A 24,553-nucleotide genomic window follows, 5' to 3' on the forward strand; every position below is an offset into this window, starting at 1 on the left:
AATTCTTTAGTTGTTTTTTTTTTTTTTTTTTTTTTTGCGGTACGCGGGCCTCTCACTGCTGTGGCCTCTCCAGTTGCGGAACACAGGCTCCGGACGCACAGGCTCAGTGGCCATGGCTTACGGGCCCAGCCGCTCCACGGCATGTGGGATCTTCTCAACCACTGCGCCACCAGGGAAGCCCTAGTGCTTTTCTTTACTCAGAATAAATCCTCCTCTTGGATGATTTGAGGCCTGCCTGCTCCTCAGTGACCCTTGACCCCTTTCTCTCTTGCCCACCACACTGCAGTCTCACCAGTCCCCTTTTAGTCCCTCAGACACCCCAGCTCTTTGCTTCTGGGGTCTTCTGTGCCTGGTTCATTTGCATAGTTGAGCTCATTTGCATATTTCAAACAGCTCATTTGCCTAGTTCAGGCCTTAGCCAACCTCTCCCTTAAATACGTTCCCTTGTCCACCTTTTTCTCTATCACATTGCCCTATATATATCTTGCAATGGACTTTCCAAAATGTGCAGTTGTTTTTCTTGGTCATTTACTTGATTTGTGTGCCAGTGGTTTTTGCTTACTTTCTTTTTTGTTCTCCGTGAGAACAGGGACCTCATCTGTCTCCTGCTCTCACCTAACGAGGTCCTCCAGAGACATTTGCTGGAAGACTGACAAGTCTTCTGGAGGCAGACAGGGGACATGAGGGAAGAGAGTGACTCTTCAGCCACCTTAAAACCTGAACCCTGCACTGGGCTTGGGTGAGTGAAGATCTGTGCTGGAAGCAGCCAGCCCTGGGACAGGAATCTGGGGTCATCCGATGAGTGAAGACAGAGGCCACTGTCCACCGTCTGGAAAGGCCCTGTGCCCGGCTTATTTGTCCAGATGTTCTTGGGAGTGTCTCATTGTCACCTTTGGGTCCATGACCCTGGCCTGTGGCAGGGGAGCCTCACTCGTACTTTGAAGATTTCTGATGAGTGCTGTGGGGTGTGCCTTGAAGTGGCTTGTGTGCACTGTTGAATTTGGCTCCCGACAGCCTCATTTTTTAAGGGACTCTCTGAAGCCTGGTTTTGTTGTTTGTTTTGCTTTCCTTTTCTTACCTTAGCTCACTGAATCGCCTGGTTCAGGGGACATGTAGACACCAGGTTGACCCCCTGTCCGGCCCTGACACTGAGCAATTTCTCTCATTCTGAGAAGTCTGCAGGACGTTGGGCGGCTGGGGGATGAGGCTCCGTGGAGAGAAGCTCTCTCTTATGCTACTCCTTTTTGAGCTGTCTTTGAGTGATAGTAGCGGGAGAAGTCTTGCAGCGATGGTTTGGATGTGAGCACTGGTCTGTGTAGGAAAACTTGAGAATCAATGAGCTTGGACTTCAGGGTGCATATTGGCGAATCCTGACCTCAGTTTCCGCGGGCGTTGACGGGTAACTATTGGTTTCCAGTGAGAGAGGGGAGCCTTAATCTCACCATGTGTGGGATGTGCCCCGTGGGGCTGTGTTTTGTAGGCAGTGAAGTTAAGGCTTGCCCAGAAAAATAACATGTTTTCCTTGCCTGGTGCTTGAGCTGTTTGCCCAGTGGCTGGCTGATTAGCGGTTTGGGAAGAAAGGAGACATTGGTTAACTTGGGTGTCCGGAGGATTTTTGTGTGTGTGTGTTTGTGTAAGTGGTTGTTTCTGTTTCTTTGGAAATAGTAGAGGACAGATGAAGAAATAACGATGATATTACTACTTTCAACTTGTGTTCAATTCCTTGAAGCATCTTACAAACATTAGCTTGATGTCATTATTTAAATAATCCCATCACGTCAAGAGTGCCAGAAATCCTTTAATGTGGGGATCACAAAGGTGGATAGGAAAACTGAAGGTTTTGGAAATGACTGAGAATTTTGCCATTCTAACTCATATTTGAATGGCTTTATCCGGCTGTGTTCCCTACAGAGGCACTTAGTGGAGAAGATAAATCAAAGCTGTATCTAATCAAGGCTTTCTTTCAGCCTTGACAGAAAATGCTTTTCTGAGATTAAAAATGGCTGACACATAGGATGTGGTGGTACATGGAAGAGATAGTTTCACTAAATAAAATTTTCACTACTCCCAAGCATTAAAAAAAAACCCTCAAAATTTGCCAGGCTTTCCATACGTACAGACCTTTCTGCATTGGGAGGGTGATCTGCTTTGAGGCACAGAGGTCTTCGGCTAATCATCTTGGACAACCCGGTGCCCTGGGTTAGGAAATGTTGCTGTTATTGAGATGTGAACTCCCCATTTGCCCAAGTGGTCTTATTGACCAGATCTTTGATTTGTGCTGTGACTTGCTTTTTTCACAGCTAAACTCTTACTGCCTTATTCAAAGTATTTTTATTAAATACCACATGTGATATTTTGGGAATGAAAAGGAGAGAGAAGAAAAGAAAAAAATAGGGAAGAGTAAGAATAAGAATAAGCAGTAAGATGATAAAGGATAATATAACTTGCTAAAGAAAATTTAATAACAAAAGGAAGATTCAATTTCTTTTTTGGTAGCCCAAGTGGAGAGTGGATGTAAACAAATGTCATAATCTGTATTAGTCTTATTTCTTTTTTTCAGACTTTATTTTATCACATATATAAACATATATATGTATATATTGATATATACATAAAATCAATATTTTAAATATGATCAAAATTTCTGTGTCTGTTTTACATCAACTGCATTTTTTTTAACCTTTTGACCCCCCCTTTACCCATTAGTCTTATATTAGTCTTATTAATCTGTATTAGTCTTATTTCTAATGACTCCAGGTGAGCCTAGAAGTACCCACTGATAAGAAGGCACTGAGTTTCTCAGTTTATCCCAGGTGACTCCCAAACTCCACTTTTTTCCTACCATCAGTGAGACTGGAGTCTGGATGGTAAGGACAGCGTGGCCAAGCTGTCGGGGTGGACTTGCCTAGCAAAGAGCTTTCCCTTCATTTCTGTGGTTGGAAGCAATGTTCCAGGAAGGTAAACAAATTCATGTGCCTTTCCAGCTCTGGCTCCTCCTAGCCCAGGGCGAGGTGTCTGATGCTCCCTGGCTTGCTCAGCCAGCAATAGCCAAATTTATCCCAGGGTCAAGTAACCCATTACCCAAGCTTATATGTCAGCTGGTATGTCACAGAGCTAGGGTTTGAACACAGACCAGACTCCAAAGCATTTCTTGACATCGCATCTCAATTAGAAGACAAAGAAAATAATTCTACTTGGGAGCCTACGAGTAAAAAGCTGGTAAATAAGGTTTGGCTTGGTAATTGCTAGATTATCAGAGAAGCCTAGAAGATCAGGATCTCTTTAAAGATCATCCTCTCCAACATCTTTCAGAATCTTTAATCTTTCTGCACAGGATGTCAAATGTAGACATAACTCTTTGCACTATCCAGTACTTCAGCAATTCTGTGTGCTTACTAGAAGGTGACTGATAAAAACAGTAACCAACATTTCACAGCACTTTACAGTTTATGTAGTTCTTTTTAAAGCACATTTGTTCACCCAATACCCCCAGAGGCGGATGATGCCAATATTGTCTGTAGTCTCTTTTTATAGTGAGAAAAGTAATGTTCAAAGAGGTTAAGTAATTTGCCCAAGATCACACACTAGTAAGTAAGGGAGCTGAGATTCAATTATTGATTTTCTAACATAAAATCTGGTCCCCTGGCCACAGCGTTAAGCTTGTTGCAAATAATGTAGTCTTATTTATCAGAATTAAAAGTAAAATAAAGCCTAAATTAAAACAAACATAAAAACCTTACTTCTAGTACAATTAAAAGATCGCTTCAAGGTGTGTGTGTGTGTTTGTTCCTTGAATTGATAGCTGATCGTGAGAAATGTTTAGCTGTGAAAGGAGATTATGTGGTATTTGACGTAGTTAATAAAACAGGCTTGCTTTCTCATGGCCCCTGATCTCTCATAGCACTTTGCTAAAACTACTTTATGGCCTTTGAAATTCTACCTTCCACCATAGACATCTGTACATGCCTCACCTCCCTACTGGATGGTCACTGCTCAAAGGGCAGGGGCTATTTTTATGAACCTTCCTGTTCCTAGCATGGAGCTTAATGCTTGGTAGGTGCCCGGTGACTGTGTGAGGAAGGAATGAATGAATGAGACCAGTGTCCTCGGTTTCTGATCCTGTCCCAGTGCATGCCGAGGTTGAATCACTTTGGAACAAGTTCTGGGCGACAGGTAATCAATCACTGTCCACAGGTCACTCTCCCTGAAGCTGCCCCTGAACAGTGCCCTATGAAGATCCTAGAATTGGCTTGTTGAACAGCTGTAATTCACCCATGTGGGCTTGGGGGCTCTTTGCTTCCCCTTTACCCAGCCTTTCAATGGAAATGTCTGACCGGCCTCCTTCCAGATCCCCTCTGGGTGCTTTGTGCCCCTGCCTGCTTTCACTTTTCCTCTCGGAAGAGTCCAGGTTCAGGGTATTTCCTAGGGCCTGACCTCCACCTCCTGAGTAGAGAGACCACAGTCAAGCTGAGGGAAAGGTCCTAGGTTTGGGGGAGCAGGGACATTCAAAAAAGTCCCTTTCCCTTTCCGTGCTGATTGGGAGTGTTGACTGAAAAATGGAGCTGTTGTCTGGGGGCCGAGCCCTGGGGAGAGAAGGAGCTGGCCCCTCGTTTGTTTGTTAATAGCTAGGACCTTTTGATGAATTGGAGTCTGGTACAGTGTAACCTCTCGTGGGTGGTGGTTCAAGGAAAAGGCCTTTTCTTTCTGTGTCCTTTTTTCCAGTATGTTTCAGTGGGTTTATAGGCTTTAGTGAGTGGCTCTTTTGTTTAATAGGAAGTTGAGAAAGACACGAAGGACTTTTCTAGTCTGTGGAAACGACTTAGTGATTCTCAGAAATACATCTGATTTCTGCACTTTTAAAATACAAGCTTAATGATCCTTAACTGTGGTGAACTTGGGCTGCGAGGCAGACCCGGGTTTTCCTCTTATACCTCCTTGGAGCTCAGTAGCCTCCTCTGGGTTACGTTTAGGACTAGGTATCGGTTTTGAGACTTGAGCTAGTTTATGGAGATGAAATAATCTCTGTAATGTGTGTCACGCATACACACTGCAGCCTATCAATTAGAAAACTTAGGCCGAAAGAGAAAAAATATTAAATGTGTGTATATATATATATATATATGTATTTGTGTGTGTGTGTGTGTATGTATATATGCCTATTAGTAAGTTTTTGCCCTATTAATAAGTTTTGAAGTTGGTTAGGGTTAGGGGGCCAGTGTTCCCCTAATAAGTATCCTATGAGCTGATGACTGATGGTACCAGTAACATAAAAACAATTTGAAATCTTGTGACATTCTCCGCTTAAATTTTAAAAGGAAAAGAAAACCAAAATCAAACAAAGCATGGTCCTTTTGGTGACACTGTCCTCAGCAATAATATAAAATTAACAAGGCAATTATCAGGAGTGAAAGGGCATCTGAACAAGAGCCGTTTCCACCTTGGGCCAAGGCTTTCTTTCGCTACCATTGCGTCAACACCGCTTAGAACGTTGTGGTAAGTGAACTGGAGAGTGGGGCTGTAGGTAGCCAAACGAGGTAATTCACTTAAAAAAGTCTACTCTAGTTTACTCATCTGTCTCCGCTATGGATTGAAAGCGTATGCTTACGCTTAGTTAAATTTTGGCAACAGTCCCCAGCCCTCCTTCACATTGAAAGGGAATGATAATTTCACATACTTTTTTGAATATTCATAAAGTTTTTATTGGCATTGAATCTAGCCTCATCCTAGGCTTAACTTTGCCTGCGTTTTCCAGAGCTGTGTGCAAAGTATAAAGAGGTGGGTATGTGTTTAGTCTCTTATTTTCATTTCCTCTGCTGTATGCTGACTTTGTTTTCATTGTCTCACTCTTACTATTTTCTTACTCTTATCTGCTTTTTACCCCTAAACCAGTGGGCAGTGGGACTAATACTATGATTATTCTTGCAAAATCTGCACTATTGGCTGTTGGGTCGGGAAACTTTGGTGTTGCACAGGGCTGCCCATTCTGCACGTCATGGAATATTTCGTACCCCTGACCCCACCTATTAAATGACAGTGGTGACTCCCAGAAACAGTGGCAACTAAAAACTGGTTTCACATATTTCCAAATCCTCTTGCTGGGCCATGCAAGGAAATTGTGCCTTCTCTAGGAAAGCCGATGAAAATGTGCCTTTTGCTAGTATTTAAGATATATATACTTTTTTTTTTTGATTTCTTTTTGGGGGCTGCATTGGGGCTTCGTTGCTGCACGCGGGCTTTCTCTAGTAGTGGCGAGAGGGGGCTACTCTTCATTGCGGTGCGTGGGCTTCTCATTGCGGTAGCTTCTCTTGCTGTGGAGCGTGGGCTCTAGGTGTGCGGGCTTCAGTAGTTGTGGCGCGTGGGCTCTAGAGCGCAGGCTCAGTAGTTGTGGCTCGCAGGCTCTAGAGCACAGGCTCAGTAGTTGTGGTGCACGGGCTTAGTTGCTCCGTGGCATGTGGGATCTTCCCGGACCAGGGCTCAAACCTGTGTCCCCTGCATTGGCAGGCGGATTCTTAACCACTGTGCCACCAGGGGAGTCCCTGCTAGTATTTACAGAGGGAACTTTATTAGAATGATGACAGAATCTTCAGATGACTTAAGATTTTTACCTTAACGTGGCCTTTAAGTGACCTGCTAGTACTGTCAAATGTTCACATGCTTGACATTTGACGCATAGTGCGGTAGGAATCTGAATCAAGTCTTTGAATGTATTTTTACCCTTGTATTCAACTGACACGGTGAGATGGGGCAAGTTCTGAACACAACTGCTGGCTACTTTAGATAGGACTTGAGAATGCCTAGCTTTCTTCTGGAGTAAAAGATAAAAAACACTCAGTTTGATACCATCATTCTCAAATGTCTTTTACTAGTAAGTCAGTGATGGTAATCATAAGATTTAATACTAAGAGGAAATAGCCTCTTACCAGGCCTTGCAGAGAGCAGAGAGGTCTGGCATGATCACCACTGTGTTTCATACACAGTGTCACATTTTGTAGCTCTGATTCATGCACAAGAAGGAAACTTCTCAGATGTTTTGTTAAAGATTACTTCAGCCCATACCTCACATGGACCAAACATATATTGTTGCCGGAGACGCAAGGATACTTGTATAGAATAAAGATACCAAGAAAACAGTTCTAGCCAATAAAAATCATTTGAATGTGTGAAAAGCAAGCCAAGACTAGAAAGTCGTAATTTTTCAGAATATTCAAAAATATTCTTTTTACATGAAAACAGTTTAAAAACCAAATGCACTCAAAATGTCTTAAAAAGTATCCAGAGGCAAAGTGGTCCCATTTGGGAGCGGGTTACAATTTTAAAGTCAAATTTTACTATAGTAGAGCAAAAAAGGGAAAGAAAGAACTTTTTCTTTCTTCTGCTAAGTTATTCAATTTCTAAAGGCAAGCTGCTTTTGACCAGAATGAAGAATATACCTGGTTTTGCATTTAATTTCTTTGCTATCATAGTTTTTCCTCTCAGGGTTTCACAGGGCAATTATTTTAAATTGCAGTGGAAGACTTTCTGGAAAGGTACAGATGACAAGGTCAACTGAACCCCTGGTCACCTCTTATTCCACTTTTTTTTTTTCTTTTCTCATCAGTTTGTTCGTATTGGGAGTAGGTAAAAGGAAGTGTTTGCTTTTCAGCCTGTCTTCTGAGGTTGGGTTCAGTCTCATTAGAAACAAGCCAAGTAATTTTGTTACATTCAATATTTCCTTCAAAACCTGAGAATCTCTAAGCTAGTGTTTTGTTAAGCACATGCGTGTCAAATAAACTTTTCATTGAAATGAGGTGTGTCCTGCCAAAAATGTATTGTGCAAGGTGGAAACAGGAAGAGGAACACAGACTTAGACATACGGCCTTGGGCACAGACACATACCCTGCAGAGACTAATATGCTGCACCTCTAAGGTCCAGCACTGTTGCTTAACAAGTATGTTCTGAACTTCTGAACCCATAGGTAGGAAAGCTGTGAGACAGTATTGTGTGAAACATAAGTAGAAATTAGCCAGTAACTTTGAAAAGAGGGCTCATATCCAAAGAAACATATGGAAAACTTAACACAAAAACAAAAAAAAAAAAAAAAAGAGAGAGAGAGAAGACAGAGGAACCTAACATATGAAAACCCAATCCCACTGGAATGTTTTTTCATACACAGTATAAACGCCACATAAATAAAACCACAAACCTCTGCTAAAGTACACGAGAGGACGTGAGCCCCCAGCACTCTCTCCTGTGAGGGCCGGGAAGTAAGGCCCTGTGAGTTTCCAGAGACAAAAGCTCTTTGGAAATCCTTCCTCCTGGGAACCATGGGCCTGGTTCGAAGGGACATTTGCACAGTCCCTTAAGCGTGATGCAGCCTGTGAAACAAACCTAAAGAGGTCTGTGATTCAGGCTGTGGGACTCTGAACTTTGGGGATACCAGTGAACGGTGGACATCTTTTAAGAACAATGATATTCTGGTTTGAACGGGATGGCAATGTTTAGCTGCAAGTGGGCTGGGTAAAGCTGAGGACTCCCAGGGAAGAGTTCTGGCTGTAAACTGCCCAGCAAGACACCCCCATTCTCGCCAAGTTCTGTTGAAATTTTCGCTGAGAAGGTAGAGTCCCACCCTTGGTTTTGTTCCCTGTATAAATCTCTAGTTTGAAAACTTTGCAGCATTCAAGGCGTTTCAAGCTTGAGGGCTGAAATGTCACTTTAAAAGCAGGGTTAAAAAGGTCACACAGCTGCAAATAATAATAGCCCAATGAAATTCAGATTCTAGCTGCAGCCCACTTCAAGAATAACACTGAAACAGGAAACAAGCCTACTAGATCTTTTTACCAGTAAAGCTAGTAAGAGCACATCTGATAAAATGAGTGTCTGTATGTGTGTGTGTGTGTGAGAGAGAGACAGACAGACAAAGAGAGACAAAGACATACATAACAAGACAAAGACACAGAGAAACAGACATATAAAAAGAGAGACATAGAGTTTTCAAGAGAGAAGATACACACAGAGAAACAAAGACACAGAGAGACACAGATGCAGAGATGGATACTAAGACCCACTCACAAAATAATTGATTTTCTTGGACTGAGATTCAAGGGTGTTTATTTTTCTGTTTGAAGTTACGATATTAAAATAATTCTAAAGAATTTTAAAATAATTTAAAAATTATTTTTAAAATAATACCTCTGTAAATGGTCCTATTTACCATGTTTTACTAAAATGGCTCTGTATCACACATGAGCAAATAAAATAGTGAAAGGTACCATATCCTTCAGATTAAATGTATAATTCCTTTCCAATAGCTAGCCACGTGTTGGGAGAATGACCCTGCACCCTGGCTTTTAAGGTAGAATCAGGCATCTTAGAATAAAATACTTTAATGTGTCCTTTTGCTGAATTTGTGTTGGGTTATTATTGAGTGTGGCTCTTTGCGTTTCTGACCAAGACATTGAGAGAAATATTTGGTGTTTTTTTTTTTTTTTCAGAGACATGAAGTACAAATTGGCTATACCCTTAACTAATTTAGATAATAAACAATCTTTGCTTCCAGAAACAAAGTAAGATGATCTGGAATCTCACACAGTGTGATGAACTCAAGATATTTGTCGGCTAACCTTGGCATTTTAGGAAGGACCTGTTTCCTCTTCTAGAACCCTTTCTGCAGTCTAGTAAGCTCAACAGGGTAGCGAAGATCTGCTTAACAGGAGTCCTGCCAAGAAGACTCATTCCACGCTCATTGTAGGGCAGTAAAGGCTGACAGAGGTTGTTAACATCGCTATTAAAATGCAAGCCCCCTTTCAGATCTCTAATGCATTCATGTCCAGATTAACAATACCAGAGCTGATGAGGATATCAATATTATTATTAGTGCTCATTTATATATACAGTTGTGGCTTTGAAGTTCCCAGAACTTTTGGTGTTGATAAAAGTGCATGCCAGATTTTCAGATTAAAACAACATTTTTAGCGTCTTACTATTCCAAATCGCATATCACTGTATGAATGTGTTTGCTCTTGTGGGGGAAATTTGGGCCATTACACTGAGATCGGAGTTTGCTGTTAACTAAGAATCGGTAATGACTTACTATGATTTAGATGGGGAAGCATCACTGTTGGCTGATTCTAGCAAAGCAGATGATGTAGGTTTTTTTCCCTTTGGGCTCAGTTGTTGCTCTTAAGTTGAAAATACATATTTACAGTATTTTGTGTAGACTATCCAAGTTTTTTGTAGCATTTGTTTTTTGCAGTGTTTGCCCTTCATGAAGTAGTAATTCCAAGTATATACCTAAATGCCTGGCAAAGCATTTGAATGGATTGCATCAGCCATTGTGGAAGATTTCCCATTTTAGACCAGGAGGAATTTGTAGGGTCAAACGCTAAACAATGAAAGAGATTCTTGCTCATTGAGAGGCCAGCTGAATCCAGTGGCAGTTTAGTTTGAATTGTAAATCAAACCTGTCATCTCCTTGTCAACTACGAAAAACCTCTACTCGCTTTATACACCATTAGGGTTTGTTATTAGGGTTTTGTATTGTTTTCCAAAACTCTGAAGGGAGATTAGACTCTTGAGGCATTTGTTCTAAGTGAACATTGAAGCTAAACTTTGGAAAAGGAGGAACAAAAAATGATACTATTTGTAAAGAAACTCTTAAATGATTAGACAGCTCCCTCCACAATTATTACTGTATTTAACCAAAGATATGGGGTCACTGGATGTTACTCAGAGGGCCCTCTCTGGGTGCCATAAACAGTCCACACATGGTTAATAGACTGGACTCCAGTGGTTTCAGCATCTATGACAATATTAACAGACTGAATTCATAATGAATTAATACATTTACATGTGAAATTTAATGAAAACTAGACTGTTGTTTTCGCCAAAAGCAACTTTGACTTTTTTCCATTAAACCTGGTGAGATTTCTTCTCTGGTCATAACTGGGAACAGGTGGAATTATTGGCCTGCACAAACTCTTGCCTTGCTGAAAACTTGGCTGTGGGCCGAAAAGTTTGAGGACCACTGCCTTAGGAGTAGGAAAAAAGCAAGCTGTTTGAGACGGTTTATTGTGGTGATTCAGGATTCATTATCCATCCCACAAATATTTATTGAACGCCTACTATGGCAGCTCTGTGCAGTGCAGCCTGGGGTATGGCGGTTGCCAAGCAAAACCTGGTTCATTAAACATCCCAGCTAGTAAAACAACTGAATGGGAAATGAGAAGATGAGGCCTGACCTCTGAGGACCAAATGCAGAACAGCCTGGCTAAAATCATGTCTGAGTAATTTGCCCTCCATGTGATGGATGATAAAAGAATATACACAGGGCTTTAGTAGAAGTCTGCTTGAGAGAATAATTATTACAATATGTGCTAGAAAAGAACCATAATAATAGACCATAAAAAGAGATCATGGCTCTTGACTAATGCATCAGACCAGATCATACTGGTTGATAAAAGTAATGAAGCCTGTGTGGTAGAGTGGTACTATTTAGTAAAACTATCTCCGACACCCACACAGGAGGAATGAACAAGGGTGTGCTGTTTATAGAGGGCTAAATGTGGGAACGCAGAGCATCAAAATAAAGCAGTTGAGGTTCACACATATATATACACCCACTCAGACCTTATTCATCACTTAAAACGTATTTTATTTTAGCAACTGCCATTTTACCTTAGGCCACTTATTCCAATAGTATGTTGCCAAAACATTTGGTCCGTGGGATTCATAGCATACAGTAAATTGATACAGATTCATATATGTTTTAATAATAAAATAATACAATGACTGGTAACTCAGTTGAACATAATGAACTGAACTCTAAACTATTTGTAGGCAGACTCAGTAGTTGTCTAATTGATCCTCTTCCTCTAAGTGTGGCGTCCAGACTTTGAAGGCTCAATAAGACAGTGTAAATCTATATGACTGAAAATTTTTTTCTGACTGAACGTTGTTCAGTCTCCTATCACTAGCATCATAGAATTCCATGATATTTGCTGCAGTTCGTATGCAAATTACAACCAATAATTAAGATAAGGTAGCTCGTGTTGGGGTTAAGCAGAATTGATAAACTATTACCATTAAGGGCCTGAATTTATGGGAAAAGTCAGCATTTTGGTGGACTCAGGTTTGGGATAGAGTTGTGACTATGGTAGAAGAATACTTCCTCCTCATACTGATGTGGCAAGGCTTGGTCAGTCTCTTTCTTCACTTTGGCTTATTAATGAATCCCCTTTAAACTGCAGCAGTAGCACTTCCAATCTTGACCACTTCTGTCGGTTGGACATTAATTTAATTATTATCACGAATTACTTCTTTCAGATGTAGACCATACATGTATTTATATGGAACTTTCTTTGAACATTCCCATTTTACCATCATGTAATCTTAATATTGGTTAATAATATGACTAATATTGGCATTCTTTGTTACTTTAGCAACCCAAATTGTTAAATGATGTCCAAGAAAGACTTACTTTATAGCAACATCTCTATTATACATGAGGAATAGTTAATATTAGAGTGAGGTTTCAGTAACACTTGTCCACAAAACCTCCCCCCACCTCCAGACACACACACTTAAATACCTTTAAGACCTTTCTCCATAATTTGGAAATGGCTCCCTAACTGATTGGTGTGATACAGGAATGAAGGAGTTGAAGATTGATATTCATACCCCCATTTAAAGGAGGGGAAATTGAGGCATGAAGCAGTTTAGTGACCTGGTAATGGTCAGACAGATCATGGACGCAGAGACAGAAAAGTTCCAGGGAAGTGTTTTAAAAAGTTTACTAGAAAAACAAGGCATATTTAATATTAATGAATAACCCAGTTACTATGCTGTTTGTTCTATCTTGGATCAAAATCATTTTCTCAGCTTTAAAGTCACCCTTTATCTGGAGGCTTAGAAGTAAGTCATCAGCATTCACAGCGGGGAGGAGGGATGCTCTATGATAAGTGATGGCAAAATCACATGAATAACGAGATGTGAGAAGTCATTTTAGTTGCTCATGACTTTCCTCAGACAAGGGCAAGTGGAAAACTTCGGAAGATACTTGTATTTTTTTCCTCCTTCTTCTAAATATAATAGAGTAAAAAAGTTTAACCAATATGTCTGATACAGGAAAACTGTAAAATTATTCGACATTACTGCCTTGATATGTGACTAGTCATTCCAAATGGAGAGTGAAAAGGGCATTACTTAGTGAAACTTGAGGAATAGTGATGTGAAGAGAGTTTACATTTTAAAATTTGTTTTTAATATCTGACTAGGAGTGTTATCTAAGGCAAGTGTTTTCATTTTGTGTTTCAGAAAAGTGAAAGTATGCCTCTATTTCCCAAAGAATATATGTGGATATATTAGTGTTTGGGGGAAGGCTGTAATGACGTACAAATTAGAATTGTTGTTTGTTTTTTTTTTTTTGCAAGATGATAAAGTTTTCTTGGATGAAGGGTAACTATTCCATGAGTGAAGCAGAGTTTTCTCTTTCAAGGGTGAAGGTGACTTAAGACTCCTTTGGAATAACCTACAAGTAGAATTTTAAGGAAGCACAGGACTTCCTTTCTTCAGAGACAAAACAGTAGATTTTAGTTCTATAATGAAGCCGTGTCCTACCAGCAGCACATGGAGCTTATGTAAACTCAGTTCCAAAACTGGCAAAAAGAAAAGTATGATTTAGAAAACTATTTAAATTGTGGAACTTCAATTGTATAGTACATCTTATGATATTTAAAAAAAAATTTTATGTTACTGTATAGATTAGTAACTACACAATCATATATATTGTACTTTTATCGGTTTGGGGGAAGATTTGCAAAGATATTTGGTTACGCTCAATTTTTGCCTAATGAACTTACCTTAGAACCTAACCCCTGCATAAGAAAAGACCATACTATAGTTTAACATATGTCTGAGATCACAACATAAGGTTTCTCCCTGCAAAGCTACCTTATTCCAGACAACTTATCTAGATCAGAGGGGCAGTCGCCTTAATCTGATTTTAATTTCAAATCAGCCTGTAAAACCAAATTAATGAAATATTTAAGGTAATGCTTTTTGCATTTGCTGATTTCTCGTCACCTCTGTACAACTTGGATAGCTTTTGTTGAGGCATCATCAAATGCCTGAGGTGAAAGAGAATTTAAGACCGTGGCTCACTGCCAGGGTCATTTGCTAAGCTGGCTGTAGGGCTACCTTGCGTCCCTTGTTCATACTGAATCTCAGTGGGGTGATCATGGGAGAATCATTTGACCTGATGCTCAGGATTGGTCCTCACACTGATAATTACCCAGTAACTACCCTTCTCTTGCTCTTTGCCCTGCACAGGTGGGGTTTTACCTGATAATAACACCCACCAGGCAGAATTTCTGCTGCAATAGACATTGTTTTTGGTTGCATTTTTTCTCCAAAGTGCAGTAAATATGCACTCAAGAAAACACAGTGGGAACTTGGACTGCAGGGAGCCTGATAAACTTCAGCAAGGCAGGACCTGTTGTTCATGTTTATGTTTTTCTCATTTAATTTGGGAATTGGCATAGGAGGGGGCTCTGAGCCATTGCCTTTCTCAGGTAGAAGCAGGAGATATTCATGAATTTCTGTTTTCCTTCCTCTCTCCCCCTGACCCTTCAGATTTATGAGGAATCCAAGATGAATTTGGAGCAGGAGAGGCCGTTTGTCTGCAGTGCCCCAGGCTGCTCCCAGGTGAGTGTAGGGGGGTCCTCCACTCTGGTCTGCAGGGGATGCAGTACCTTCCCCACAGTGAGGCAACTCTCACTTGGCGGTCATGCCTGTTGTTGGCTTTTCTTCTTCACCAAGATATTCTCAAAGTCCCCCTCACCATCATCTTCACCGTCATCATCACCATCATCATCATCATCATTTTCCACTTTGACTAGTTTGAACTACTTCCCTCACAGCCTCTGAACTACATCAGTGTTGGCCATTTCCATCCATAACTTTCCCCTGGAAGCGAGCCAGCCGCATCCTGCCCACCAGATGTTCAGGATTGTTATTTCAGACAGGGGGAAAGAGGGTGCTCTTTTTGACAATAGCCACTTGAATTCTGGGCCTTTGGATTACTGGTGAAACAGCTCACCATCAGAGACTGAATTCGATTTTGTTTTGTTTTCCCGTTTGAGTAAAATAAACCCCCTATGACTCATCTAGAACCCATAGTTTTTCCATTTATCTAAACTTTGAGAGAGGAAGTTGGCCTGCTATGCTGGGTTAACCCTCTTTTAGCCTCTGATGGCTGCCATCAAGTGGATTAGATGTGAGGCTTACATGAGGTACTGTGTGTGGAGTGTTTAGTAAAGGACCTGCACGTTGTGCTCAATTGACGCCCACTGTTGCTATGGTGACTTCTGCTACTATTGTACTAGAACCCATCCCTTTGAAAGAAACTGGAAACATCCATCATCTAAAATCAGAATTTGACATTTTTCCTTTGGAACAGGATGGTGACTTTTTCTACACTTGACCCTTTGGATATCTCCAAGTTCCAGTCATTGGAAAATGACCACACATGGTGCTCTCATGCCAAGCTCTTCATTTTATGGGATAAAGGACAAGCTTAGAACTCAGAGCACAGGCATGTGGGTCGTTATGCTCTCTTTCTCTGAAGTGCCCAGTAGTTTCAGGTGGAATCAAGCCCCACGCTCTTGCCTGTCTATGTTGTGGGATTGGCAGCACAGCGCAGAGCAATGTCTGGGAGTCAGTGAGAGGTGATGTCCATGAAGGACCCTTTTCATTGTATCTCCCCAGAGAGTTTGAGGAGGGTCCTGGAAGCTTCCTGGAGGGAATATGTCATGGAAACATGAAATGTTATTGCCTCGCGATGCCGCTGTTGACATCAGCCACCAGCTGAGAAACCAGCCTCCTTTGCTTGTGTTCTAGTAGATTCTCCAGGGGCTTTTATATGAATGTTGGTTTTTACCTAATAAATAAGGAAAGCAGTAGAGAATATTATTTTGAATTTCAACTATATTTTGGCAAGCTGGTTTTGGAGGTCCTTTTGAAATAGGAAACACTGGGAAGACACAGATAGGTTGAAGTACTGGGAAAAGTTCTGCTAGACCAGGACTCTCCATTGTGAATGCAGAGAATTGTCTTATCTAAGTTAAAACTGATTTCCACTTAGTTTCCTTAAGGGGGAGTCTCAATAGCCAGAAAGAATCCAATAACTTGAGCAGTTTGCTTTGCTTTGGCTGTAAAAATGTGACATTAAGTTTTATTCAATTTGAGTCACTCAGCACATTTTTGAGGGGCCTGCTCTGTGCATAAAACACATGTATCCCTGCCTTCACGGAACTTCTAGCCTAGGCATTACATGTGGAACCACATGAGCAATTCATCAGTTAATTAATGAATTGCAATTTTCCATGAAGGAAGAGCACAGGTCACCCTGAAGACCATCCTAGGGGGATTTACTTTACTTGGGGAGGATAATGGGGGTGTCTCTGTGGAAGGGGCATTTAAGGGAAAGGGATCCTCAAGACACTTAGCAAAGGCCAGAGAGGGTTCATGGCAAGTTAGGGTTCCAGGAGAGTCCAGGATTGTGAATGATGGTAGAGGAGAGCCCTTAAGAAAGGGGTATTTAGCCGCATCCAGCATTTGGATAAGTCAGAGAGAAAAGAAGTGCACAGAGGACATTGGACTGTGTGGCAGAATTTCCCAAGCTTGGCACTACCAATATTTGGGGCTGAATAATTCTTTGTTGTGTATGTGTGGGGGGCTCCCCTGTGCATTATAGGATGCTTAGCAGCATCCCTGACCTCTATCTGTTAGATCCCAGTAGCGCTCCCCAGTTGCGAAAACCAGATTTCCAGGCATTACTAAATGTCCCCTTGGGGGCCAAATTGCCCCCAGTTGAGAGTGACTGCCCAGTGACTTGCATTTTGGCTTTAGCCTTGTTTCTTTTTGGATCCCTTCCCTTTTGGGAATCACCTACTTCTAAGTGATGCTCCCCCATTCTATTTTAGGTATTGCTCTAAGCCATCTTTTCTCCTTTTTGGAATCAGGCAGGGTATAAATAAATAAATGCTACAGACGTGTGGTCACTGGTGTCAGACGCTGCTAGAGCTGGCACAGCGAGAGGCCTGAGCAGGGGCTGTTGCGTTTGGCAGTTGGCTGTTTGCCGGCGACCTATGAGAGAGGAGTCGGGGTGGGGGCCAGATTGAGTGAGTGGGTAGTGAGGAAGTGGAGGTAGCCAGCATAGAGGAGCCTTTCAAGAGTGCTAGGGAGTGACGGGAAGCAGAGTGATATAATGGTAGCCTGAGAAGGAAGCAGCTTGAGAAAAGGTTTTTGTTTTTTTTTTAACATCTTTATTGGAGTAAAATTGCTTCACAGTGGTGTGTTAGTTTCTGCTTTATAACAAAGTGAATCAGCTATACATATACATATATCAAGTCAAGGCTCGCCAGGCTGGATTTAGTCAAGGGCAAGGAGGAGTGCGCATGCTGGCTTGAAGGACCACAGCTGGAGTGCCCTTCCCCAGACTACAGGGGTGTAGAGGATCCTGTGGAGCGGGGAGGGGGGGGGCGATGCTCACTCCTCAGAGACAGGAGGGAATGGAAATAGGACCTATGGAGTTAATGTAAATTCTGAGATGGAGGTGATAATAAATGTTGAAGGGATGCATTTCAAATGACCTTGAACTTCAGTGAAGGAGCAGGTCATTTCCTTGAGAAGGCTGGGTGAACTGAGGAAAGGTTTGGAGAAACATGAGACTTGAGAATTTACATAGTTTCTTGGTTTTAAGGTAAAATTCCAAGCCTCTTCCTTCAACCCCCACTAAATTTAAATGTAAAGATATATCTAAAACTTGATGTCTCTATTTAATGTGGAAGTGTTTCTTTTTCTTGATAAGCTATTATAAAAACATGAGCATCTTTCAATTGAAGAGATGTGGTTGGCCAGTGATTCCAAGGGTCTCCTGGTGGGGTGTTAGGGAATCAGTCCATCGTGGCATTTACTTGAGCGATGTTCCATAGCCTGGGACCTGCATGGAGAAGAAAGGATGGCTGGGAATTGGAAAGGGGAGTAAATATGAATTATCAGCGCTTGCGCTGTGTTGGAGGTGATGGATGGATTCCCCTCCCACCGCCTTTTACCCTCATTGGAAAGAACCTTTGCTCTATTAGGAATGGCCTATAATACCTGGGAGGTTTTTTTTTTTTTTTTTTTTTTTTTTTTTGTGTGTGTGTGTGTGTGTGTTACGGCTCCTTATAAGTTAGCTTTGTCCCAAAAGTGAGGAGAAACAAGCTTCTCTTGCTCTTTCTGATCTCACAAAGTCCAATGTTAATTTCACTGTTCCTTTGCCCTCTGCATTTACCTCGTTTTAAGTTCCAGTGGCCTCTCTCAGCTCTGTATCTATTGCAGACTGTACCTTTTAGTTATTTACAATTTGCTATTTTCCTACCAAATAAAAAAAAAAATCACAGATATCCTGTATTGTCTTATTTGGAAGGTAATTATAATTAATATGAGATATCATGGAGATTATTAGTAGTATATAGTAAGTATTCTTGTTTATATTCTATTTTAGGTTATTATTTTATGGAGCCAAAAATGGCTAACAAAATGACTGCAAATGAAGGCTATTCCCATGTTGTTTTTTGGTATATATTACAGAAAAGAATTATAATAAGGCTTTTGACAGAAAGACTAAGAAATTTAACCTCTGTGTCTAAGCCACATATGGTAGTGTCACTTATTTGATGCAGTCATTCTACTATAGTGTTATAGAGGACCAGATGATCCTGCAGGAAAAACCCACATGTCATGAAGACTTCTGTGTATTCAGAAATCTGGCATGATCACCATGTGTTGCAACTTCTGTACTCTCCAATTTATGTTATACAAATGACAAAGAAATAAGTGATATTTATTTGAAGAACTACTTTTAGAATATTCCAAAGGATTTAGCCCAGTGAATCCCCTCATTCCCGTGAATACAAATTATACTGTTTGCGGAAAAGATTTCTACCTTAATATACGATGGCAATTGAAATTTATAGTGGCTATCCTGAGGAGCTGGGACGCTCTGAGAGATTTTCTAGATTGTCAAAGATTTGGAAATATTCAGCAGACTTTATTGTCTTTTGTTGAATTTTCATTTGACTTTGATAAAGCAGATACCCTGTTAAGTTCAGTTATTAAAACATACCAGTCTGAGTCAGGATAGGCTGGGATCTGCTACAATAACAAATGAGTTCAAAGCTTCAATGACTTGACACAACAAAGGTTTATTTCAGTTGCCCAAGCATACATTTCAGTTATAGATTGGCAGGATATTTTTCATAATCCTTCAGAATTCAGAGATGCTCTTCATAATTCTTCAGAGATTTGGGATGATTGAGGGGCCACTATTTCTTGTATTGTGAATCTCTTTGCTAAAAGGGAGAGGGTCTTGCCCCAAGAAATAGATGCTCACATCTGGATGACATGTCACTTCCATTCATGACTCAATGGGTAGAACTACTCACATGGCCCCACCCAACCACAAGAGGGCCAGGAAATCCAATTCCACCATATGACCAGAAGCCAGACAGCTGAAAATATTTGGGCGCAGCATTTTTGACAACCATAATATCATTCCCTGAAAATTAAAAATAAAGTGTTGGTTTACTACACTGCATGGAGTATAGAACACTCAAAATAATTTGCTGTGTTACTATACATCATATGTATAGTTATAATTAATGAGATAATCAGTGTGCAAGGTCTTCATAAACAGAAACATACTATGCAGATGTCATGGGGTACATCTGTAGATATATATGGCAAATAATTAAGCGTGACGTGTAGTTCTTTTCCAAAGTTTGACATGAATGCATATGTGGTTGCGTAAGATAATTTGTCATTTTACTTACCATGCTTTCACACTTTTTCAGAACTAACTTTTTGTTTTCCTTGTCACGTTTGCAGTGCTGAATATATCTTTTTCTCTGTGATGGTGAAATATATATTACAAAACTGAATGGCTCCTCTCCCCTCTCCCTTTTTTTCTATTTGTTTGACAGCGCTTCCCAACAGAGGACCATCTGATGATTCATAGGCACAAGCATGAAATGACTTTGAAGTTTCCCTCAATAAAAACAGACAATATGTTATCAGGTAAGGAGCCATCAGGCAAAGACGCTTTGGGTGATCAGATCAGCCTCATGTGAGACACTTGTTCTACAGAATAGGATGATTTCCACTGGCAAATTCTACACCTTGAAAATCTATATTTCTAAAGTACAGCTGAGGCTTAAAATAATGGTAAGCAGGAATGTAATCCGCTAATGTAGTGTTCACTCAAATAATCGGAGAGCTATGACTTCTTGTTTTCTGGAATGTGAAATATTTATTACTATGAAACTTGGCTCCGTGTAAGGATTTTTTAACGTCACATACCTGTAATTACTCAAGCAACAGATGTTAATTGAGCATCTGTAATGCACGCTGCACTGTTCTGAGTGCCGTGGAGGCGCGAAGATTGATATGATTACTGTTTTCGAGGACATCACAATGTGTGTGTGAAAACTTAGCTAAAATAGAGGACTGTCCATGATATATATCAAATGAGCATTGTAAGGAAAAATGCTGTGTGGCTTTAGCAGAAGGAGCTCTCTTTCTGGACTGAGCTGGTCAGTGAAGATTTCCTTAAGAAATAGTACCAGCTTCAGAATTGGGAAATTAAATAAGATAATGTGTGGAAATACAAGTGCTCAGCAAATGTGATCATAAATAAATAATAATGATAATCCATCAATTAATTTCCATTCTGTCCCATCTTGAGAGGTAGTGTGGTAAATTGAAAGAGTGCAAGGAGTAAGGAAACTTGAACTCTAGCCTGGCCAGATGACCTTGAGCAAGTTGGTAAACACTTCTGGGCTTCAGTTTCTTTTTCCATTAAATGGGAATGATTTTATCTGCCCAGTCTATTTCACAGGCTTATTGTGATCCAATGAAAGCATGTAAGTGCAAGAGTTTCATAAACCCTAGCAGGGCAATTGAAGCATTTCCTGTTGGCCTTCTCAGGCTAGAAATATTTCACTCAAGCCACTGTCTCCCTGGCATCGTGAAAGAAATAATACGCCCATGAACATGTTTTAAATGATATCAGAAGAGAAACTGACTGCACAGGCAAAACTGGCTCGTATAATTGAGCATTTCTATGGCAGTTAAATTTTACAAGTATTTTTTTTTTGCTGTACACGGGCCTCTCACTGTTGTGGCCTCTCCCGTTGCGGAGCACAGGCTCCGGACGCGCAGGCTCAGCGGCCATGGCTCACGGGCCCAGCCGCTCCGCGGCACGTGGGATCTTCCCGGACCGGGGTCCGAACCCACATCCCCTGCATCGGCAGGCGGACTCTCAACCACTGCGCCACCAGGGAAGCCCTACAAGTATTTTATTATCGCTCTTATTAGTAAATACCCTAAGAGTTTTTTCAGACAGGTTATTATTACAACCCACATTTTACAGATAGAGATGAAGGGGTGTGGGAGAGGGAGCAACTTTCCCAAACTCACCAACAGGGCAAAAAAATAGGGCCCTTGATCCTGCAGTCCTAACCCTCTGACTTGCACCAGCTACTGCTTTGTCAGGCTTCATCAGTTTATATATATGATCAAATACTCCCGGTGACGGGACTGTCCACAGGTCTTCACTGTCTGGCCCGTGACTCGTTAGTGGTACAGATGGGCTGTGATTTGCAAGACTCTCGTGTTCAAAGGCAGCTTCTTCCCTTCCCTCCTCTACCACCTCTCTCTCAGCCTGTTTGTTTTTATTGAACTAGATGGCTCTTCAGAAATAACTTTGTCTTTCCTTAAGTCTAGAAACAGAGATGCAGAAACTCAAATTTCTAGGAATTACGAAAGCCTAGAAGGGTTAGGAAGGGTGTTTTGTTCTTTTGTTTTTATCATTTATTACGTTCTATAGAGTCACACGTGGTGTAACCTTATAATTTAACGATGAACATGTATAGGAAAGTAGCAAGGCTCTAGACTGTGGAATTCCCAATATTTCAAGTAATAAGTTCATCCTTTATTTCTCCCAAACAGGATCCCTAAAATAGGCTGCCTGGGGGTAGGGAAGTGGGAGGTGAGTGTGAAGGAGTGGTGATTATGTAGCGATATGATCACTGTAGAGGTAAGTACCAGCGCAGTATCTCTCAGGTAGACTGCTGGGATGGCCCTACAGGGAGCCCCATCCAAAGGTCTGAAAAAAAGTAGCTAAAGATGTGGGAACGTTTCTATAGATTTCCTATAGGTTTTTGATGAAACTCTTGAAGCTTTTCAGTAGTTCTTACCAGATTCTTATTAATTTGTTATGTCAAACTCAGAATAAGAAAATGAAGGGAGAACTAAATGAGGAAAAGCAGCATGAATAATATAAGGGCATATTTTATTTTGCTTTCTCAGGTTTTATATTGAAGCTGGTATGAGGCCATTTCATACTCCCAATGAAATTAAGTGCTACATTTTTTTGAACCATTTTTTAATTGAAGGATAGTTGATTTACAGTGTTGTGCTGATCTCGGCTGTGCAGCAGAGGGACCCAGTTATACACAGATATACATTCTTTTAAAAAAATATTCTTTTCCATTATGGTTTATCCCAGGAGATTGGGTATATTTCCCTGTGCTAAATTTTTAAACTTGCTACCCACTCTGCGTGTTTGTAGTCTCGTAGAAATTTCTTGCTGGAACAGAATACAGAGCTATCCAGTCCAGCTCCAGAGGCTGAGGTGTCAACTACATGTCATATGCCAATGTTGTCCACACTGAATTGTAATATGCTATTTACTGAGTATTTGTGCTTTGCATTTTTTTTCCAGGAAAGTCTTTAAAATATATTTATCTCAAACATCATTTCAGTTTTAGCATATTAGATTGTGATTGTTAATATGACTGAAGTTTTATTTGTCTGTATCTTAATTTACTCAGATTTGAATTTATCAAAAGCTTCAGAATCTGCTTTTATTAAAAATATGTTCATTAGAATTTTATTTCTTAATGTACCTTAAACCTATTTTGTGGCCTCTCATGAAGATGAATAATTTTGTACAGCTCAAAATATAGTAACAATAAAAATAAAAATAGTATAAATCAAATCTTAAATCAGAAAGCCTCATCAGGGCAAAAATGTTCAAGGCTATTATTTTTTTTCAAGCAATATTTGGGCTATTTTTTTAAAGCAATATTCAGTTACGCAAAATTTCATTTCAGATGAATTGGTGTTTAACATATATTAAGGAGATAAAGTATAGTAGGTATGTTTATTACTAATTTCAGGGTGTCTAGCTAACCTAAATTTTGGAAAATCACTTCATCCTTCTTTAATTGCAAATATTATAGTTAGGGAAGTTATTAAGATATCACACATATACATTTGAAGGGTAAATGTCCAAAGAGTTGTAAGATCTGAAATAATTTTATAGCTTTGCCATAAAGTCCATTTTATTTAAGCCAGGTAGAATTTATTACTCAAAATGACTGTAAATAATCTTTTTTTTTTTTTTTTTTGTAAATAATCTTTGACATGCCACAAAGCAGGATAATAAAAGTGATGGTCATGGTGTTTTCTTAACATTAGTCTGCTCTTACTGATAGACAGTAAACATAAAACCTCTCCTTCTAAAAGGACAGTACATGTCCCTAGTAAGGACATGAATAGGGGTGGTGGTGTTGGATTCTGAGGGCAAAGACTTCCATTCCCTCCCACCTTGGTCCGTCCATCCTTATTTGGGCTCTGTGGTACATTTCCAGTGTCCTGATGTGACGAGGGGCATGAACCTTTCCCTTCAACTATTCTCCGTCTGATAGAAGATAATTTCATGGTGAGGGAAGTTGTGATAGCAAAGGTTTTTAGGTGCCAGTTTTGAAATGAGAATCCATTGAAGACAGTATACGTCCACATACAGGTTGCAAAATTACCAGCTACCACATGACACCAGATCTGTTTGGCTTGCAAATTATGATCAAATTTCAGTATTAGAGACAAAGAGGATGGTGTTTGGGTCTATTTTAATGGTATTATGTCTAGGTATCCAGAAATTCCTAAATCTTGCCCTATCAAACATCCCCACCCCCACTTCTTTACAGGGTTCCCAGGGTCTGTACAGGAAAAAAAACAAAACAAAACAGAATAGGAATCAAAGTACAACTTTGTAGTTGAACAAATAATAAGCAAATAATATACTAAATGAGAACTCTGTGTGTATGTTGTGTGTTGGGGGAATACGGTAGAAATATAGACGTAGAAGATGACTGATTTTGCTTCATGAAAGGGAAGGTGAAGTTCAAGAGTACTGCAAGCCTTTCCCAAAAGATAAAACCTGATCCACACTCAGGTGGGAAACCTAAGAAAGAGACAGGAGACCATGCCTTTAAATGCCTAGTCAGTTCCCTCACCAGACATCACAGCCCGATTAATGCTGCAGGCAACTGGGCTGTGCTTGGAGAGAAGTTAGGACAGGCACCAGCTGAGGTGTGGGAAGAGGGTCTGAAGTTGCCCCTTCATCACCATTCAGTCAACAAACATTTAATGAGGGCCTGCAAGGATCCTATTGTGCTGGGTGCTGGGGAT

The 24,553-nt window shown here is 40.6% G+C and overlaps 1 protein-coding gene across 1 annotated transcript in view; it reads left to right on the top strand.

Moving 5' to 3' along the window:
- Positions 1–24,553, top strand: part of CREB5 (cAMP responsive element binding protein 5) — a 407,122-nt gene that overhangs the window by 65,005 nt on the left and 317,564 nt on the right. Inside the window, exons 2-3 of the mRNA XM_024755018.1 lie at positions 14,609–14,680; positions 20,002–20,095. Coding sequence (XP_024610786.1) covers positions 14,627–14,680; positions 20,002–20,095 — 148 coding nt within the window. The 5' untranslated portion in view covers positions 14,609–14,626. The remainder of the gene's footprint in view (positions 1–14,608; positions 14,681–20,001; positions 20,096–24,553) is intronic.

This window comes from Neophocaena asiaeorientalis, unplaced genomic scaffold (genome assembly GCF_003031525.2).
Source record: "Neophocaena asiaeorientalis asiaeorientalis breed wild unplaced genomic scaffold, Neophocaena_asiaeorientalis_V1.1 scaffold36, whole genome shotgun sequence".
Taxonomy (NCBI): Eukaryota; Metazoa; Chordata; class Mammalia; order Artiodactyla; family Phocoenidae; genus Neophocaena; species Neophocaena asiaeorientalis.